Raw genomic sequence first — 18,814 nt, 5'->3', positions numbered from 1 at the left:
TTGTTTGAATTAATAGTTTATTATAGTTGTCTTTTTGTATACTCGAGCATCTGCCAGATAACCAAATTCCCAGGTATTTAATTTTGTTAACTACTTTCAATCCAATCACTTCCTGTAAACTCCTCTTATCTTCCTCTAAAATATTTTTCGTTAATAAATTTGTTTTCTTTTTATTAATCAATAATCCTGCGACTGCTCCAAATTCCTCAATCAATTCTAATAAGTATGGGCCAGTTTTTGTAGGGTCTTCTAAAATAAAAGCCATACCATCCGCAAAGGCCTGGGTTTTGTATACCTGTTGTCCAATTCTAAGGCCTTTTATTCTTTCCTCATTCCTTATTTTTCATAGTAGGGTTTCTAGTGATAGAATAAATAATAAAGAGGATAGGGGACAACCCTGTCTTGTGCCTTTGCCAATAGAAAATTCTTCCGTCAGATCCCCGTTTATCAATAGTCTGGCCGTTTGTTTGGAATAAATCGCTTTGATTGCGTTTATAAATCTCTGTCCAAAACCCATATATTCTAGCTGTAATAATATAAACTCCCAGTTGACCCTGTCAAATGCCTTCTGGGCGTCTATGAAAACTAGTGCAACCTGTTTACCGGGATGATCTTCGTAATATTCCAGTATATTTAATATAATTCCCAGGTTATCTCGTAATTGGTGTGATGGTAAAAATCCATTTTGGTCAATATGTATAAATTCATTCAGGAAGCCTTTTAATCTGTTTGCTAAAATTGTTGTGAAGATTTTATAATCGGAGTTCAGGAGGGATATTGGTCTATAATTTTTTATATCTGTCGAGGGGGGATCTTCTTTTGGAATTAGGCTAATATTGGCCTCTCTCCATGAATGGGGAATTTCTGCTTTCCCCAGAACTTCATTAAATAAGTCTTTCATATGCTCTCCCATTACCTCAAACATTGTTTTATATAACTCCGTGGGGAGTCCATCTGTACCTGGTGTTTTCAGATTTCCTTGTTTCTTCACTGCTTTTTCAATTTCAGTTAAGGTAATTTCCTCTTCTAATAATTCTTTTGTTAAATTGGGTATTTTAGGTAAATCCTAATTCTCAATATAATTTTTTGTCACCTCTGTTAAGATTTCTTCTTTTTTGTATAATTCTTTATGAAAATCCACTGCAATTCTTTCCTTTCCTCCTTTATCTTTTATTAAATTTCCCTCCTTATCTTCTAACTGATCAATTCGTCTGTTCTGTTTTGACACCATCGACCATGGTATCCTACTAGGCTGACTAAGGGAGTTGGGAGTGGGAGGCACCGTATTACGGTGGTTCTCCTCTTATCTCTCTGGTTGGTCTCAGTCGGTGTTGATAGGAGGACAAAAGGGCCCTCGTTTGTGGAGTGCCTCTGGGCTCACTCCTCTCTCCCCTTCTATTCAACATCTACATGAAACTGCTAGGGGAGATCATCCGACAATACAGGGTGGGATATCAGCGGTATGCCAATGATACCCAGCTGTATATCTCCACTCCGCATCATTTCAGTGAAGCAGTGGATGTGATGTGCCAGTGCCTGGAGGCTGTGAGAGTCTGGATGGGAGTCAACAGGCTCAGACTTAACCCAGACAAGACTGAATGGCTGTGGGTATTGCCTCCCAAGGACCATGTCGATTGTCCATCCTTAACCTGGGGGGGGGAGAAGCTGTCCCCCTCAGAATGGGTTCGGAATTTGGGTGTCCTCCTTGACCCACAGCTGAGATTAGAGCAACACTTGGCAGCTGTGGCTAAGGGGACCTTTGTACAGGTTCGCCTTGTACACTAATTGCGACCCTACCTGGATCGGGAGGCTCTTCTCACAGTCACTCATGCCCTTGTCACCTCACGGTTGGATTATTGCAACGCGCTCTACATGGGGCTACCTCCTGAGGCCTGGACCACTCCCACCCTACTGGCCATCAGGAAAATGGTGAAAACCTGGCTTTTCCAGCAGGCTTGGGGCCATTGATCTCGCTGCTGCGATCTTGCGAGATCCGGCCATGAGCGGTGTGTATGGGTTTTTTAACATCTCTTATTGTATATTGTTCATATTGTCCTTGTTGTAAGCTGCCCAGAGTCCTCAGAGAGTTGGGCAGAAATACGGATAATAAATAAATAAATAAATAAATAAATAAATAAATAAATAAATAAATAAATAAATAAAAAGATGAGAAGGGAGTGACCTTGGGATATTTTGGAAACTGGCAAGAAGATTTTGATAAGAAGTAGTCTTGTGACTTTGTAACAGAAGGGGGAATATATAGCAGGGGGAAAAAAGAAAGAAAGCTGTTCGTTTTTTCCTTTCACTTGATGGAGTTATAAATTTTGGAAGATTTTGGAATCGTGGTATTTTAGAATATTATTTTTTCTTTTTGGTTTTTCTCTTTTTGTGCCTTTTCCTTTTCCTTTTTTCATGTAGAAATTCCCTCTTCCTGGACTTAAAAGAGTTCATTGGCAGGGTTTTTGTTTTTTCTATTTTTTAAATATTTTTGGGGGGAGATATGTTTTTTCATCTTTTTATTGCCTGGTTGGATATTTTGGGTAAACAGCTGGGTTTTTGAGTAGTGAATTCTTATTTTTGCGCTGACCTGGTTTTACCTTTTCTTTCATTCTTTCTTTCTCCTTCCTTCCTTCCTTCCTTTTTTTCTTTCTTTCTCTTCTTTCTCTTTCTTTCTTCTCTTTTTGCCCTTTTGGGCTGTTTGATTGTTCTTGGCTTTTTGTATGGTTTATGGATAAAATCTATGTGGATTAGAGTATCAAGAACCTGAAGAGTCTGATAGGGCATTTTGAATTTAAAGAAATCGAGTATTTGGATTATAAAATTGGGTAGTAATATTTGAAAAAATATAAGATGAAGAAAAAATATATTTATCATTACCATCAATATCAACAACACCTGGTACTACAGGGCAAAAGACAACAGAAATTTCATCACATCAAGACAAAGTCAACACAGAATTAAAAAAATATGCTACAGACTATGACAAGATCTTAAGACAAGATTAGACAAGGTAGATGAATTGAAAGAAGTTAAAGAAATGATAGGGGGAAATGAACAATGATTACAGCAAATGGAAGAAAAAGAAAAAGCAACGAAAATAATTGAAGAGATGGACTATAGACTTACAATTACTGATAAAAATCAGGAAAAAACAATTATAACCCTGGAAATGGATAAAGCTGATTTTTATTTAAGATTTCAAAACATTGAAGAAGAAAAGGGAGAAAATTTAGCAGAGAAAATTGCAGAGATAATAGCAGAAGCAATGGAAGAAAGTAAGGAAGGGATATTAAGTAGAATCGATGAGATATACAGAGTGCACACAAGATATGTGATGAGAATAATCTTCCTAGAGAAATTCATGTCAGATTCACCAAGAAAACACTGAGAACAGGGATATTGCAATTGATGAGAAACACGACGATAAAATACAAAGGGAGAGAAGTAGTGGCACTGAAACAAATTCCAAGAAGAGTGAGAGATCTGAGAAAAGAATATCAATTTCTCACGAAATGTTTGATAAAGAGAAAAATAAATTTTAGATGGTTGATTCCAGAAAGGATATTGGTGAACTGGCAAGAACAAAGATACAGATTAGATTCAGTAGAGAAAGCAGAGTTATTTTATAAACAATACATAGATATCCAAGAGGAAGGAAGGTTGTGGGAAGAAAAAGGGGATGAACAACAGGAGGAGAAGAAAGAACAACCGAGAGAGACAACGAAAGAACAAGAGAGAGCGTTAAGAGAAGGAGCGAGGGTGAAAGAAGTTAAGGAACTAAGGGAGATAAGAATGACTAGATGGACAAAACAAATAAATAAATAAGAAATGTAAGAAGAAATTAAAATAATATCTTTGAATATAAATGGATTAAACTTAGCAATAAAGAGAAGGAAAATATTCAATAAATTAGACAAGCTAAAATTAGAAATTATATGCTTACAAGAAGTGCATATTAGAAAGCAACATAAAAAACTTTTGGAGCGAATAAAATTAGGGACATCGTATATAACTTTGGCTTGTCAAAGCAAAAGAGGAGTAGCATTTTACATCAAACAGACAATCCAATCCAAACAAATATAGGGAAAAAAGCGAGAATTAACCTTAAATCGCTTCAAGATTCCAGAATTAGAGGAGGATTTGGTCTTCCAAATTGGGAATTGTATTGCCAAGCAGCGATGTTAACTTGGATTAAAGAATGAATCTTATTGAGAAATACAAGACTGTTGACTTCGGAAGGACATGACTTACAACTAGGATGGCATCCTTTCTTATGGTATGGAAAAAAAATGGATCCATGGATACTTCCAGAGACATTGTGTAAGGAATGGTTTGTTGGTAGTATGGGAAAGAGTAAAAAGATTTTAGACTGTGCGAAAATGAATAAATTAACTTTAAGAATAAGAGATAAAGAGGAATCACTGTATTTCAAGACATGGGGAAGATTTTATATATGGTTAGAAAACAGTGGTGAAATGTAAAATTTGTTACTACAGGTTCTGTGGACATGGCTTGGGGGGGTGTAATATGACTGAGTGGGCATGGCCAACTTTTTTTTATTTACTTTTTAAACCATTTTTTCTACAACCTCTTCAGCTGAAGAGGTTGTAAAAAAAATGCTCTGACGATCCCAGCTGACTTTTCTGATCGGCAGAGGCTTTCTCTCTTTTTTTTAAAGCCTCTGACAATCCCAGCTGACTTGCCTGATTAGCAGAGCCTTTTTTTCCTTTTAAAAACATTTTTTCTATAACCTCTTCGGCCAAAGAGGTTGTAGAAAAAATGCTTTTAAAAGTCTCTGATGATCCCAGCTGAGCTGCCCGGTGATCAGAGGCTTTTTTTTTTAACTTTTAAAAGGCCAAAGAGGTTGTAGAAAAAATGCTTTTAAAAATTAAAAAAAAGCCTCTGATGATTGCGCGGCTCAGCTGGGCAATGGGGGGGGAAGGGTTTTTTGCTACCGGTTCTCCAAACCACCCGCCTCCATCGCTACTAGATCGGGTGATCCGGTCCGAACTGGGAGCATTTCACCCCTGTTAGAAAAAAAATATGAAGATAAGAGGATAGATAAATTATTTAGATAATAGAAAGTTAAACGAGGGAGAGGATAAAAAAGAAATAGAAACCCAGATGACACCTGAGTAAATGATAAAGGGGGATGGGAGGGGGGGAAAGAAAGAAGATAATAAGAATAAATGTACAATTATGATGATAGCACTGATAGAATAAATCTGAAAAGAAATTGAAAGAAAGTGTATACTATTAGAATACAGGAGTTGCTTGGATACCAAACAAGAAGAATATTCCACAGCAAAAAAGACAGAAAGGAGAGAGGAGTAGAGGAGTAGAGGGTAGGAAGAGGAGAGGGACGGAGAGGAATGGAAGAAAGGGAAAAGGAAAGGAAGGAAGGGTAAGGGACAGGAGTAGGAGAGAAGATGAGAAGGGGAAAAGAAGAGAGTAATGGGGGAAAGGAAGGGGAAGTAGGATGAGGTAGGAGAAGAGGAAGGAGAAAGTAGGAGAGGAGAGGAGGGAGGGAGGGAAGGGAAAGATGAGGAGGAGAAGAAGGTTTGTTGCGAAATGAGGGAAGAAAGGATAGAAGAGCAATTCCGAATGTAATTAAAATGCTTTCTTTAATGCTTTCTTTAAGGAAAGCATGTATATGATTAATTATGTATAAGAAAATGTACATTTTATATTATGTGTATAAGAAATAAAACTGAAAAACTGAAAAACTTTTCAAAATTTTTTTACTGACCTCAGAAGGCTGAGTTAACGTTGAGCTGATCAGATTCAAACATCTGGCAGTGAGCAGTGATAATTCTAATCAGTGCACTTCCACACCTCTAAATGGAGATAATCAATTGATGCAACTTCCAGCTACTCCCATAATTTGGTCCTGAATACAGAGTCAAAAGCTGCTTCAAGATCAATGAGGGCAGCATACAATGATACATTGTTGACTGAATATTTTTCAATCAGTGCTATCTTCTCTAAAACCAGCTTCCTTCATCTCTTTTCCTTTCTTAAAGACTGGGACAAAATGAATATCCTACCGAGACTGTTGTATTTGTTCCAAACAATTCCAATAAAGCTAGAAAGGAAATATTTCAAGGAATTAAATAGAATGGTAACCAAATTTATATGGCAAGGCAGAAAGACAAGGATTAGGTTGAAATTAATGCAAGACTCTATCAATGGAGGAGGTTTTGGGCTGTCAAACTGGGAACTATACTATCAAGCAGCTTCCCTTACCTGGCTAAAAGAATGGATAACCCTGAGACATAGACAATTAGGTGTACTGTAGGGACACGATTTACAACTGGCATGCCTTTCTATGGCATGAGAAATATATAGCACATAAATACTTTCAGGGACACTACATTAGAAATGCCCTACTCTCAGTATGGGCAAAAATCAAGGAAAAACATTTCTTGAAAATGCCAGTCTGGCTCTCCACGATGGAGGCACTAACATATCCAAATGTGATGGAAATGGGAAAAATTGTAAGGTATAGAGATATTTTAAATGAGAAGGGGGAATTGAAAAACAAATAGGAATTGAATAACCAAGGGATAAATTTAGCATGGTGGCCGCATCCACAGATACAATCTAGATACCATAAAGATGCCTAAATGTATGGTTTTTTAAAAGAACCAACAGAGTTGGATCAAATTTTAACAGGACCAGAGGATAAACTGATTGAAATTTTTTATAATTATTTATTAACTATTAGAATGGAAGAGGAACAAGTAAAACAAACTATGTTAGATAATAGTTAAATAAGAGAAACTGGAGTTAGAATCTCGAAGATTACAAGAGAAAGATTAATCTCACTATTATGGTTGTTTACTGTAATTTATTAATTTTGATTAGTATTACTAATTAGTATGTATTAATGTTATGAGGAAAAAGAACTGTTATTATGAAACTACCATTAGAAAATACTATTATGATTATGATGAATATTACTGTAAAGAACTGTAACCAGAGAATATATTGTATATATGGATTTTGAACATGTTGCTCTTTTTTATCTATAATAATAATAATAGTAATAGTAATAGTAGTAGTAGTAATAATAATAATAATAATAATAATAATAATAATAATAATAGGAATAATAATAGGAGGAAGAGGAGGAGGAGGAGGAGGAGGAGGAGGAGGAGGAGGAGGAAGAAGAAGAAGAAGAAGAAGAAGAAGAAGAAGAAGAAGAAGAAGAAGAAGAAGAAGAAGAAGAAGAAGAAGAAGAAGAAGAAGAAGAAGAAGAAGAAGATGATGATTGGGACTATAATTGCCAGGCCCTAGACTCAGATTGTAGGATCCACCATATTCCATGCTCCATTTTTGGAATCAGAAAGGGGATCACGAGTCTGCCACCCAAAAATGCTTTCCTTCCTGATTCCAAAAATGGGGCACGTGGAAGCAAAAAAAGTGCATCGTGTTTCAGGCAGTGGATCTGGCCAGGAGGAAAGAGAAGGTGAGTCTGCTGAGAAGGAGGAGGACACAGTGCACAGCTTGGCAATTTGCATTGGAGAGGAAAGCATTTTCAGGTGGCAGCGCTGCAATTCCCTCCCCGAATCCAAAAATGATTCCCTGTTCTCTGATGCACATTGCAGGGGAACCAGCTGCCGCCTGAAACATGGCTCTGTGAATTGCGTTGGGGAATTGGGCCAACCGGTGGCGGTGGCTGGAAAGGAGGGACGTTTCGCTTTAGGGGCTCCCGCTCAGCTCGGCTCCCGGGCACAGAGAGAGCTCAGCATCTCCTTACATTGCTGGGGAGTGAAGTCATCACGGCCATTGTTTGCCCTGAGCTGCCCACTGGGCAGCCAGAGGGCGGACCAGCTGGAAACCATGGGGCCCGTCTTGTTTGCCGAAGCTGCCCCCCCCAAGCCATCCCAAAGAGGGTCGTTCCTCAGGCTGTGCCCTGACCCAGATCCCTGCCACCTGGAACCACATAAAAATATGACACACGGAGCCCAAAAATATCCGAAGGTGGGTGGGCAGAGCTACATTCAGACCGATGGTGGGTTTCAAATATTTTACTACCAGTTCTGTGGGTATGGCTTGGTTGGCATGGCATGGCTTGGTGGGCATGGCTTGGTAGGCATGACAGGAGAAGTATACTGTAAAATCTCCATTCCGCCCCCAATCCAGGGGAAGGTTACTACAAAATCCCCACTTCCTCCCGATCAGCTGGGATTTGGGAAGCAGAGAATAGATGGAGGCGGGGCCAGTCAGAATTTTTACCACTGGTTCTTCGAACTACTCAAAATTTTCGCTATGACCAATTCTCCAGAACTGTTCTCTGGTCAGAACCTGCTGAAACCCACCTCTGATTCGGACTATAAGACACACCCAGATTTTCACCCTCTTTTTGGGGATAAAAAGGTACGTCTTATACTCTGAAAAATACATTATATATATGTAAATACTGTTAAAATGCTCTGGGTGAAATATGTCCCTTTGGCAGAAAACTGGAAAATCATGTAAAATAGTATTAAAAAGTACACTTGTACAAAGTTCAATATATATGCCATTCTACAATCATAGTAATGTACACTAGTTCTACTTACTGATACATTTTAGTGGAGGTGACCATCCATTCTTTGTGCATTCAACCACCTTTTCTCCATTATCTGGATCAAAAGTAAATCCACTGTCACACTGAATTTGAATTAGATCCTCATCATGATATATAGTTCTTTGAGGTCGGAAAGTACCATTAGATATTCTTGGAGAGTTGCATGTAATTTCTAGAGAAAAGAAATCATATATTATATGAAAAAAGGAAAACGTGCACTCATATCAGATTCTAAGCATTGATTTCTATAAGGACAGAAAACAATATTACTATTTTAAATATCTATATAGCACCACAAGAACATATTAATCAATAGACATACCTACTGATGGGCACAACTAATTTAAAACTGCCAGTTAGGTTCTAAAATATACTGTGAAATTAGTCATATTAATTAAAAGTGCTTTTAGTAGCCTTGTATTTATTTGAAAGATCAAATAAATATCTGGATAGCTCAACAGACTAAAAGCCTGTTATTAACATTCAGCTGTCTGCAATTATTGCATGTTCGAATCTCCCCAGGCTCAAGGTTGACTCAGCCTTCCATCCTTTCTAAGGTAGGTAAATTGAGGACCCAGTTGTGGGGGCAATAAGCTGACTTTGTATAAAATATACAAAAGTATGAAGGCTATTGCTTAATGCATTGTAAGCCGCCCTGAGTCTCCGGAGAAGGGCGGCATATAAATCTAATAAAAATAAATAAATAAATAAAATAAATAAATAAATTCAGAAAGTTGTTGTAATTATTCTCCTCCTTCACTTTGGTTTCCAATTGAAATAAAAAGCTACAATTTGATACCCCTATACCCCCATACTTGATACCATCATTCTTACTTTTTAGTCCCACTGTTGAGCCTGGTAGGATTTTCAGCCACCTGCAAGGTTACAAATCAGGGGCTCCACATTGTAGTAGTCCCTCTCCTGTCTGAGGTTACACTTTCAGTTAATGGTGACAGGGAAAAGAGGTCAGGCCTTCAAATTCTTTGTAATGGAGCTTTTATTACTTTTAGTAGCTCTTGGCTATTATTTATTTGGAACATCATAAATAAATTCAGCCAGTTCCTATAATTATTCTTTACTTTGCTTTAAGTTGAAACATAAAACTACAATTTGATATCCCTCTTCTTGCTATTCAGTCCTGTTATCGATCCCACTAGCATTTTCAACCACCTGCAAGGTTGTAAAATTAGGAGCTCCACATTGCAGTGGTTCCACTTCTGCCTGAGGTTGTTGATGTTCTTGGCGACAGGGGAAAGAGATCAGGCTTTCAAAGGCTGTGATGGAGACCGCAGGGCTTGTTTCTAGTCCCATTTATGTTCAATTCTGTTCAGAATTAGAAGCGGCCTTCTATCTATATTATAGATTCTATAATGATAACTCTGAGGTAGAGTATCACCAACAACAATTCAGTTACTGTGGCAATGGATGCATTGCTAGAAGATTTGAAGATTGGGGCAGATTTCCTGGAGAAAATCAATCTTTGTGATTGCTGAGAGTTGATATCAACTTCTTAGCATGTAATTAAACAATTAATTAGCTCTTCCTGAAATTGCCCTGGGGATATGATCAAAACATCAGTTGGTCTGGAATTCAATATCCTGTATGCTCAGTGTATACGTTTAGTTCTGCTTTGTTACATCACTGCTGCAGGAGCTGCACTGGCTACCAATGTACCTCTGAGTGCAATCCAAAGTGCTGGACATGACTTTTAAAGTTGGTTATAGCTCAAGCGTATGACAAGTATGACACTGAATTTTCCAAATAACCATAGTTTGTCTAACGTGGATGGCAAGACGACATTTACTAAGAGTCTCCAGCTTTCAGGTTAGTCAGGGAGTAATATCATATCTTCTCTTTGCAGCTCCCCTCCTTGGAAACAGCTGCCCTAAGTTGAGTATGACAGCCACTTTCTTGATCTTCTTGAAGCCAGTAGAACCACAGGCAGTTTTGTCTATATGAGTGCATTTTTCTTATGATTTGATTTTAGTCATATTATTGAATTTTGTATTATTTTATTGCTTATTTTAATATCTGTAAACTTCCTGGAATCCACAAGGATAATCGTGGTACAAAAATGGCATGAATGCATAATCAAACCAACATCTCCACGAAGTTCTTCTGATACCTGTGGTGGAACTGCTGGTTCTGGGAAAGGTGGAACTGCTAAAATTGTGAAATCTCCCTCATTAGACATTCACTACTCTACTAGTCCCAAGATCAAATGCAAAGCAATGTTCTCTAGCAGTAACTAAAAAGTTCCTATATTCTTGCTAGCAACTAGATTGGAATTTCTTTTGGTATTGGTGTTTAGATTTTGGTTTATAAATTCCTTAAAAACAGAAATATATAGTAAATCAGGTATGGAGTTTACTGCAGCAAAACAAATTACTGTACCATTCAATGATATAAAAATATTGCTATGTGCATATATTACCTTACATTGATGAACAATTCTCAAGGGTATAATGTGGCAGTTATTGCAATAATTAAGCCATGAAATGGCCATAGGTATGTTTTTGATTGCACTACTCCCTCTCCAGCAATCTGCAGTCTTTCAGGTTTCTCCTATTTCAACTACATCCCAAGAGTTTCCATTGGGCCCTTGCAGAATGGAAAAGTGCAGTCCAGGGAGGTTTCAGAGAGATAAAAATATCTGCCCCACTAAAGGACATACTTATTTATTGTTTATTTATTGGTTCAATTTATATGCCGCCCTTCTCTGGAGACTCAGGGCGGCTTACAATGCGTTAAGCAATAGCCTTCATACTTTTGTATATACCTGCTTAGTAGGGCTTTTGGGGCCCCCTAAGTGGTGTTCTTTTTTTATACAAAGTCAGTTTATTGCCCCCACAATCCGGGTCCTCATTTTACCTACCTCGAAAGGATGGAAGGCTGAGTCAACCTTGAGCCTGGTGAGATTCGAACTTGCAGTAATTGCAGGCAGCTGGTGTACTTAATAGCACTTTAGTCTGCTGCGCCACCAAGGCTCTTTTTCATATGTAAATGATTGTGGTTTATTCCAGCTCTAATGATAAATAGGCTCAAACTAAAGTGCTTTGGCTGTGGATTGGTGATAGCAGGATTATAAAAATTAAACTTTTTAAAGTCACCTTTGCATTTAGGAAACACTGGTGGTGTCCCATCACAATGGATTACAAAAGCTGATTGGGAAGAATTTGCTGCCAGGACATATCCTGTTCTACAGGTGAGCTCAATAGAATGACCATGTTGCACAAATATATTTTCAGGTGCACCTATTTCATCTTTAACTTCTATCTTCTGGCTTTCCAATTCAGTCCTGGGGATCATACAGGGATCTGACATGAGAAAGAAAGGAAATTCTGTCAGGATCCAAATGCATCATATTATCATTGCAAAATCCTAATAGTAGAATTTAGCTTTCATCTACTAGCTACTTCACCTCAGACACAGAAATGAAATTGAATATAAAGGAGAGCTGATTCAGGCAAGCCCAATTAAATGAGAAAGAAGGCAGTGAACTTTAATGATTAGAAATGCTTATGAAAATTGAATGAAGATTTTCTTTTCTACTTACCAAGGCAATTGGGCACCTTTGTCCAGGTCCCATTGTTACAAAAAGATCTGTTCTGGCCTCCTATGGCATAATATGTTTGGCATCTGAATTCTACTGAAGAGCCAGATCTGTACTGCTTCTCAGATAAAGTAGTAATGTCTCCGTTCTCAGTCCTGGGTGGACCACTGCAGTTTTTTCCTCTCTCTATTACGTGGGAAAAAACCAATAGGCCAGGAAATGTTAGCTGGTTTTACTGACATTCCTTAAAATAACAATTACCAAAAAATGGTTTAAAAATATTAGTATTTTAAAGTAGAATTCTTTCATAATTTATAACTTACTTATTAAGTTAAGTATTTGTGAAATTCAAATAAAAACACAATCTACAACTCAATAGAGCACAAATGTACCCAAATGCTCATGACCTCTTTTTTTTTTCTTTTGCTATACATTGATACATAGAGCATCGATTGTGCTCTGTATTGATCAACATCTTGACAGAAATATATGATGTAATAGTATGTAGAAATAATCTCGGGACAAAAGGAAAAGAAATGCAGCCAAGGGAACCATCAAATAAAAGGCAACTTAGTCCTTGCCAGGAACAGTCAGGGCAAGTGGATAAGAAGAGACCCTCCCAGTTTCAAGGGCTGTAAAGGACACAGGGGGGAAGGAATGTACTTTAGGATTGCAGGATTCTATTAATGTAACTCTATAGAAAATTAGAATTAGCTAATCTGATCATTCATCCTGTCTGGGTCTACCTTGCCACACTGACACTCTCCATTAAAGACCGTAAAGGATAATATTCAGTTAAATTAATTCTTACACATAGATAGAGGTGCAAATAACTGCATAGTAATATCAGCATTATATAATTGCTCATTCCATTGGAAAAAGTAAATTAAGACACACAGGATCTGTAATGCTCTGTCCCTCTTATGTAATATTTCCAACTTTATATTTTGTTGTTTCACTTGTTTTAAACAACATGCTAACAATTTATCTGCTTACTCAATTTACATCACTTTCCGATTATTTTATAAATATGTTTCTTAGGAGAAATAGTTCTATCAGATTGAAAATGCACAAGATTTAGACTTCCACCTACATATAACAATAGCACCTCATAGTGCTATTCACACTGCTTCACAGTGCTTTACAGACATCTCTAAGCAGTTTACAGAGTCAGCATATTGCTCCCAACTATCTGGCTCCTCATTTTACCGACCTCAGAAGGATGGAAGGCTGAGTAAACCTTGCACCAGTGAGAATCAGCAGAAATAGCCTGCAGTACTGCATTCTAACCACTACACCACCATGGCTCTTATAAATGACGATGAAGGGGCCGAGTGACAATCTGAACTAATATTTTGTAGGATTACAAAAATTATCATAACAATCTGAAAATTCAATGAAAATTCAATCACCCAAACCTATGGAATTATTAATTAAATAATAATACCAGTCAGATCAATATTAACATCTATATGGTTAATTCATCCAAGCAATTTCAAACAAAAGAGATTTTTTCATCATGCAAAATATGGGGCTCCTTTATTGATATGACATCAACTTATTTTTATACAAGCTTTGCAATTTTTGAAACATATTCCTATGTCTACCAATATTATACATATCTTCAACCACATGGAGTCATAGTTCTTAGCTGAAGTTCAAGAGTTTGGGAAAATAAAAGAGCCTTGATAGTACAGGGGTTTAGTGCACCCTGTAATTAACACAGCTGCCTGCAATTTCTGCTGGTTCGAATCTCTCCAAGGCTCAAGGTTGACTCAGCCTTCCATCCTTTCTAAGGTAGGTGAAATGAGGACCCAGTTTGTGAGGGCAATAAGCTGACTTTGTATAAAACATACAAAAGAATGAAGGCTATTGCTTAACGCATTGTAAGCCGCCCTGAGTCTCCGGAGAAGGGCGGCATATAAATCAAATTAAAAAAAAAAATATCACAACATCCTTCCCCAATCTGATGTGCTTCAGGGTTCTTGTTTTAGATTACAACTACTAAAATTCTAAGGCAAGGTGTGAATGATATCAGTGAAGGTTAAATCATGTTTAAAAGAATGGGACTTTAGAAGCAAATGTTCATGTTTGTTATATTAATTATTTAAATTAGTTACGATCCCAGAGGAATCCATCATATTGATAGCATGCTTACCGGAGATACATAATGGGAAATCCATGTAACCGTCAACACACTTTCTGACTGATGGAACCACAAGGACATATCCTTCATTGCACTGAAACTGCAGGCTATGATCACTTTGAATAAGGCGAGCTTTTCTTTGATTCCCAAACAGAAACAAGTTTTTTGCTGCTAGCTGTTGTCTTGTGATACTGCAGGGTGCTAAAAAAGGGAAAAGAAGGTAGATCTTCTGAAGGGAGGTAATTTGTCCATTGGTTTCCCTCTGTTCTACTACCAAGAAAATCAGCCTGGTTTACAAATCAGAACTAATAGTTCCAGGCGAAAATCCAATAAGCCAAATTAGAGCACAATATTAATGATAAACAAGTTATGATTCTGCAATAGTTTTTAGAAGGATCATAGAGGACTGGCTTGTAGGAGCATGTAGGAGCATGCACAAACAGATGGTGTTGTTTTTTTCAAGCTAAGAACAAACAGCCCAATTCAGAATCTTCTACAAAGACATTTTGAGTTGGCTAAGTTGTAATGGAACAAAATTTCAGACAGATCGAGTGTTACATATTCTGTTGAAATATGATGCAAAACTTCTCAACTTATCTAAGCAGAGAAGATTGGCTCTTGGATTCCTTTACTATTTCATTTTATTATTTTACATGTTATTTTATTTTATTTTTACAATTTTCCCTTTATTGAAGAGGTTAAAATACAAAATCCCAAAAGAAAAAAAAATAGAAACAAAACAAAGCCAGACAAAAACATTTTAAAAAGGGGAATTAAAAAAAGGACAAAAACCTATAATATTCCCTTAGTTGAACACTGACAAATCTATTGCAACAATAATAACTCTCCTCCCCTTGCAAAGCAGATCCAAAATTTCTAAGCTTGTACATCTATTTGCAACCCAATTGACCTGTGATACAGTACATATATGAATATTTTTAACAATTTAAAAAATCTACAGGACCGCATTCTGCCACCGATTGCCTCCCACTGACCAATACGCTCCCACAGAGAGGGCTTCCTCAGGGTGCCGTCAGCCAAACAGTGTAGGTTGGTGACCCCCAGGGGGAGAGCCTTCTCTGTGGGGGCTCCGGCCCTATGGAATGAACTGCCTCCGGACATATGAAGGATCCCCGACCTCCATGCCTTCCGTCGCGCTCTGAAGACCCTATTATTCCAGCAAGCTGGACTGACAGGATAAAGGTTTTTTAAATTGGGTTTTGATAGGGGTTTTTAAATGATCGTAGTTGGATGTTTTAAATTTGGCCGAATAATTGAATTATTTTAATAAGCTTTTAATTTTTGTTGTACATTGTTTTTACTATGGCTGTTCACCGCCCTGAGTCCCTCGGGAGAAGGGCAGTATACAAATATAACAAAGTAAAGTAAAGTAAAGTAAAGTAAAGTAAAGTAAAGTAAAGTAAAGTAAAGTAAAGTAAAGTAAACTAAACTAAACTAAACTAAACTAAACTAAACTAAACTAAACTAAACTAAACTAAACTAAACTAAACTAAACTAAACTAAACAACAGCATAGTTAAAGTTTAAACCACTCTGTAAAAGTCTGTTTTGGTATTTACCACAAATCACCCTGGTCCTTATCTCTTGAGTCTAGGGTCAAATACCTTTGTTTGGTTGTTATAATATAACCTTTCCTTAGGTTTTTAATTGGGAACTATCCCAAGAATTGCATCTCATTTCCAAAGTTCGCAAGTCTCTGTGTAAGGACCTGCACCAACTGTTCCCTCAGGAAAGCTTTGACTGTTTGCTGCATTGAGTTGAATCAAAAGGATTTTTACTGACAGAAAGTGGTTGCAGTAAAATCAGGCAGAATATTTAGGTCCCATGCAAAGCACAAAGCAATTCTTCCATTTACCCAAAACCCAAACCCCCTGACCAGTTCACCAATGTGATGCCACAGGGATGTTTTGACAATGCTGAAGTGCTTGGCAAATAACAGGTCATTCTCAGGGCATGATGGCCTTGGAATCAAGCTGGAACCAGCTGAGAGAGAGTCTGCTCCATCTCTGAAGACAATCCCCCTCCCTGATTCCCAAGCAGTTTAGCAAAAGTGAAAGCCTGCAAAAAATGTCAGCAAGCCTTCCTTCAACAGAATGGCAGGACATAATGGTGGACCTGACACTCTGTTGTAAATATCTCTGCAACATCCATTGTTGAATAATTCTCCTTAACAACACAACATTGCTCAAAGTCTAGTTCATCCTTCATCATATCTATTGTCTCAGCATTTTTTATATTGGTGCTGGCCTCCCAGGAGGTTACACGAGGCTGGCTCCAAGGGATTATTAATGTTTCTTTGAGTGAGGGTTACTTCCCCGCCACCTTGAAGGAGGCAGTGGTGAGGACCCTACTTAAGAAGCCTTCCCTGGACCCGGCTGTATTAGTGAATTATCGTCCAGTCTCCAACCTTCGCTTTGTGGCAAAGGTTGTTGAGAGTGTGGTGGCGCGACAGCTCCCCCAGTACCTGGAGGAAACAGTCTATCTAGATCCGTTCCAGTCGGGCTTCAGGCCTGGGCACAGCATGGAAGCGGCATTGGTCACGTTGGTGGATGATCTCTGGAGGGCTCGGGACAGGGGCTGTTCCTCTGTCCTGGTCCTATTAGATATCTGAGCAGCTTTTTTTTTTTTTTTTTTTTTTATTGAAAAGGTTTTCAAATACAAATTTTTCCCCCTTTTTCCCCCCCCTCCCCCCCCTCCCTAACCCCCCCTCCCCACCCTTCCCCCCCTGTGACTTCTTCGTAACAAAAAAAAACCCTAATTCATAACAGATTACTTACTCCCTCCTCAAAATACTGACCTTTACTTACTAAAAGTATTATAAATCCCCCTTTATCCATACATTTCAGAAAAGAAGAAGAGAAAAAAAAACAAAACAAAAAAAAACAAACACATTATACTATAACTATTATAAAATAACTCTAATTTAGCATAATAGTGTTTTATATCTATGCATTATTGCAACAATTCAAAACCACCTTCCACTTTAAAACTATACAATAAGTCCTACTTTAATAACATTTCAAAGCGGGCTCCCCATAAAATCTAATTTAACATTTATTCCACTCTATCCATTTCCTCCACTCCCCTAAATGTATCACTTAAAAATCCCTTTTCTTAAACTAATCAGTCTGTAGCTAGCTTATTCACCCACTGTCTTACAAATTTACCATACACAACAATTCTTGATATCTTTAATTCACTGCCCACACTACTTAAAAATATATATATATATATATTCCATTATATCTAAATAAAAAAAAGAAAAGACAATAACTTTAAATTTATAGTCCATATAATATCTTCTTGAAGTCTTTCCACTGGATTGTTAAAACCAACATCCATAATAGGGTGACATAGCTTGCGGATGCAACAGTTTATTCAAGATCTCCAATCATATCTGCCCCCATCAGTAGTAAACATCTTCTTATATATATAAAAGTAAAAACAACCACCCGAGTGACATTATAATTGTATTCCATATAATAATAATTGTGGGTTTCATCAAGATTATTAATTTCCATCATCGTATTGGGTAACAACCCGATCTTCTGCATGTCCCAATGTGATTCTCTTGCCTTATAATTCAAGATAATTATAATATATTTATCAACACAAAAAGAAGTTTCAAAATAGATAATTCAAAACCATCAATTTGAGGCTCTTTCCATGTCCCAAAATTACGGCAATGCAGAGATCTGCCACTATCCTCAGGATGATATTGACCAATATGTCGCCTCCTCTATGTTTTCACATAATCATTCATATTTTAAAATCACTGGCTTCACTGTTGCTTGGGTTAGAAATTTCTATTTTTGTACAACCTATTTCTTTTTTTGTTTTCTTTTTGTGGGTTTGACCTCCATCCTAATTTTTTGTGTCTCGCATTTCTTTTTTATCCCTTGTATATCCTCTAATTGGTTTCCATGCTTGTCCTTGCCTTGATAAGTCATCACATTAAAATCAGATGGCACTTCTCTCAAATTTGTAGATAATCCAGCTGGGGTATCCGATAAATCCAAAGGCAATTTATCTGGTACAGTCTCTGTCTTTAGTTCCAGCTCCTTCTGCTTATCCTGTATTATATCTGAAGACGTTAAATTCATTTTCAACCTATTTTGATAAAATTCTTCCGCCCTTTCAACAGTATTTAACTGGTATCTTTCTCCTTGATATCTCAATATAATACCAACTGGGACGTCCCACCGGAATTGAATATTTCTCCTTTTTAACTCAGACACCAGAAAGCCAAATTTCTTCCTTTCCATTAATATCTTAGGTGGGAGTTCCTTGTAAATCCAAATCTTTCTTCCATACAATTGCAAATTAGAATTGAAGGAGTTTTGCACAATTTTATTCCTAATTTCTTTATCTGAAAAATAGATTACCACATCTCTAGGCAATTGCCTTTGCTTGGCAGTCCAAGAGTTTATTCGATAAGCTCTGTCAATCCTACAAAACACTTCCTCAGGTTGAATCTTTAAAATCCCAGCTAGAAATTCAGAAGATATTTTCCTTAAGTC

The 18,814-nt window shown here is 37.4% G+C and overlaps 1 protein-coding gene across 1 annotated transcript in view; it reads right to left on the bottom strand.

Annotated features, from left to right (window-relative positions):
* Positions 1-18,814, bottom strand: part of LOC132711445 (complement factor H-like) — a 55,392-nt gene that overhangs the window by 31,358 nt on the left and 5,220 nt on the right. The window contains exons 3-6 of the mRNA XM_087890075.1: positions 14,287-14,475; positions 12,132-12,314; positions 11,686-11,892; positions 8,568-8,747 (exon numbers count right to left, since the gene is read on the bottom strand). Coding sequence (XP_087746201.1) covers positions 8,568-8,747; positions 11,686-11,892; positions 12,132-12,314; positions 14,287-14,475 — 759 coding nt within the window. The remainder of the gene's footprint in view (positions 1-8,567; positions 8,748-11,685; positions 11,893-12,131; positions 12,315-14,286; positions 14,476-18,814) is intronic.

Source organism: Pantherophis guttatus, chromosome 3, assembly GCF_059756535.1.
Source record: "Pantherophis guttatus breed Tessera chromosome 3, ASM5975653v1, whole genome shotgun sequence".
In the NCBI taxonomy this organism is placed as follows: domain Eukaryota; kingdom Metazoa; phylum Chordata; class Lepidosauria; order Squamata; family Colubridae; genus Pantherophis; species Pantherophis guttatus.
Note: the sequence above shows the minus strand (reverse complement) of the source record. Positions and strands in the feature narration are given on the sequence as shown.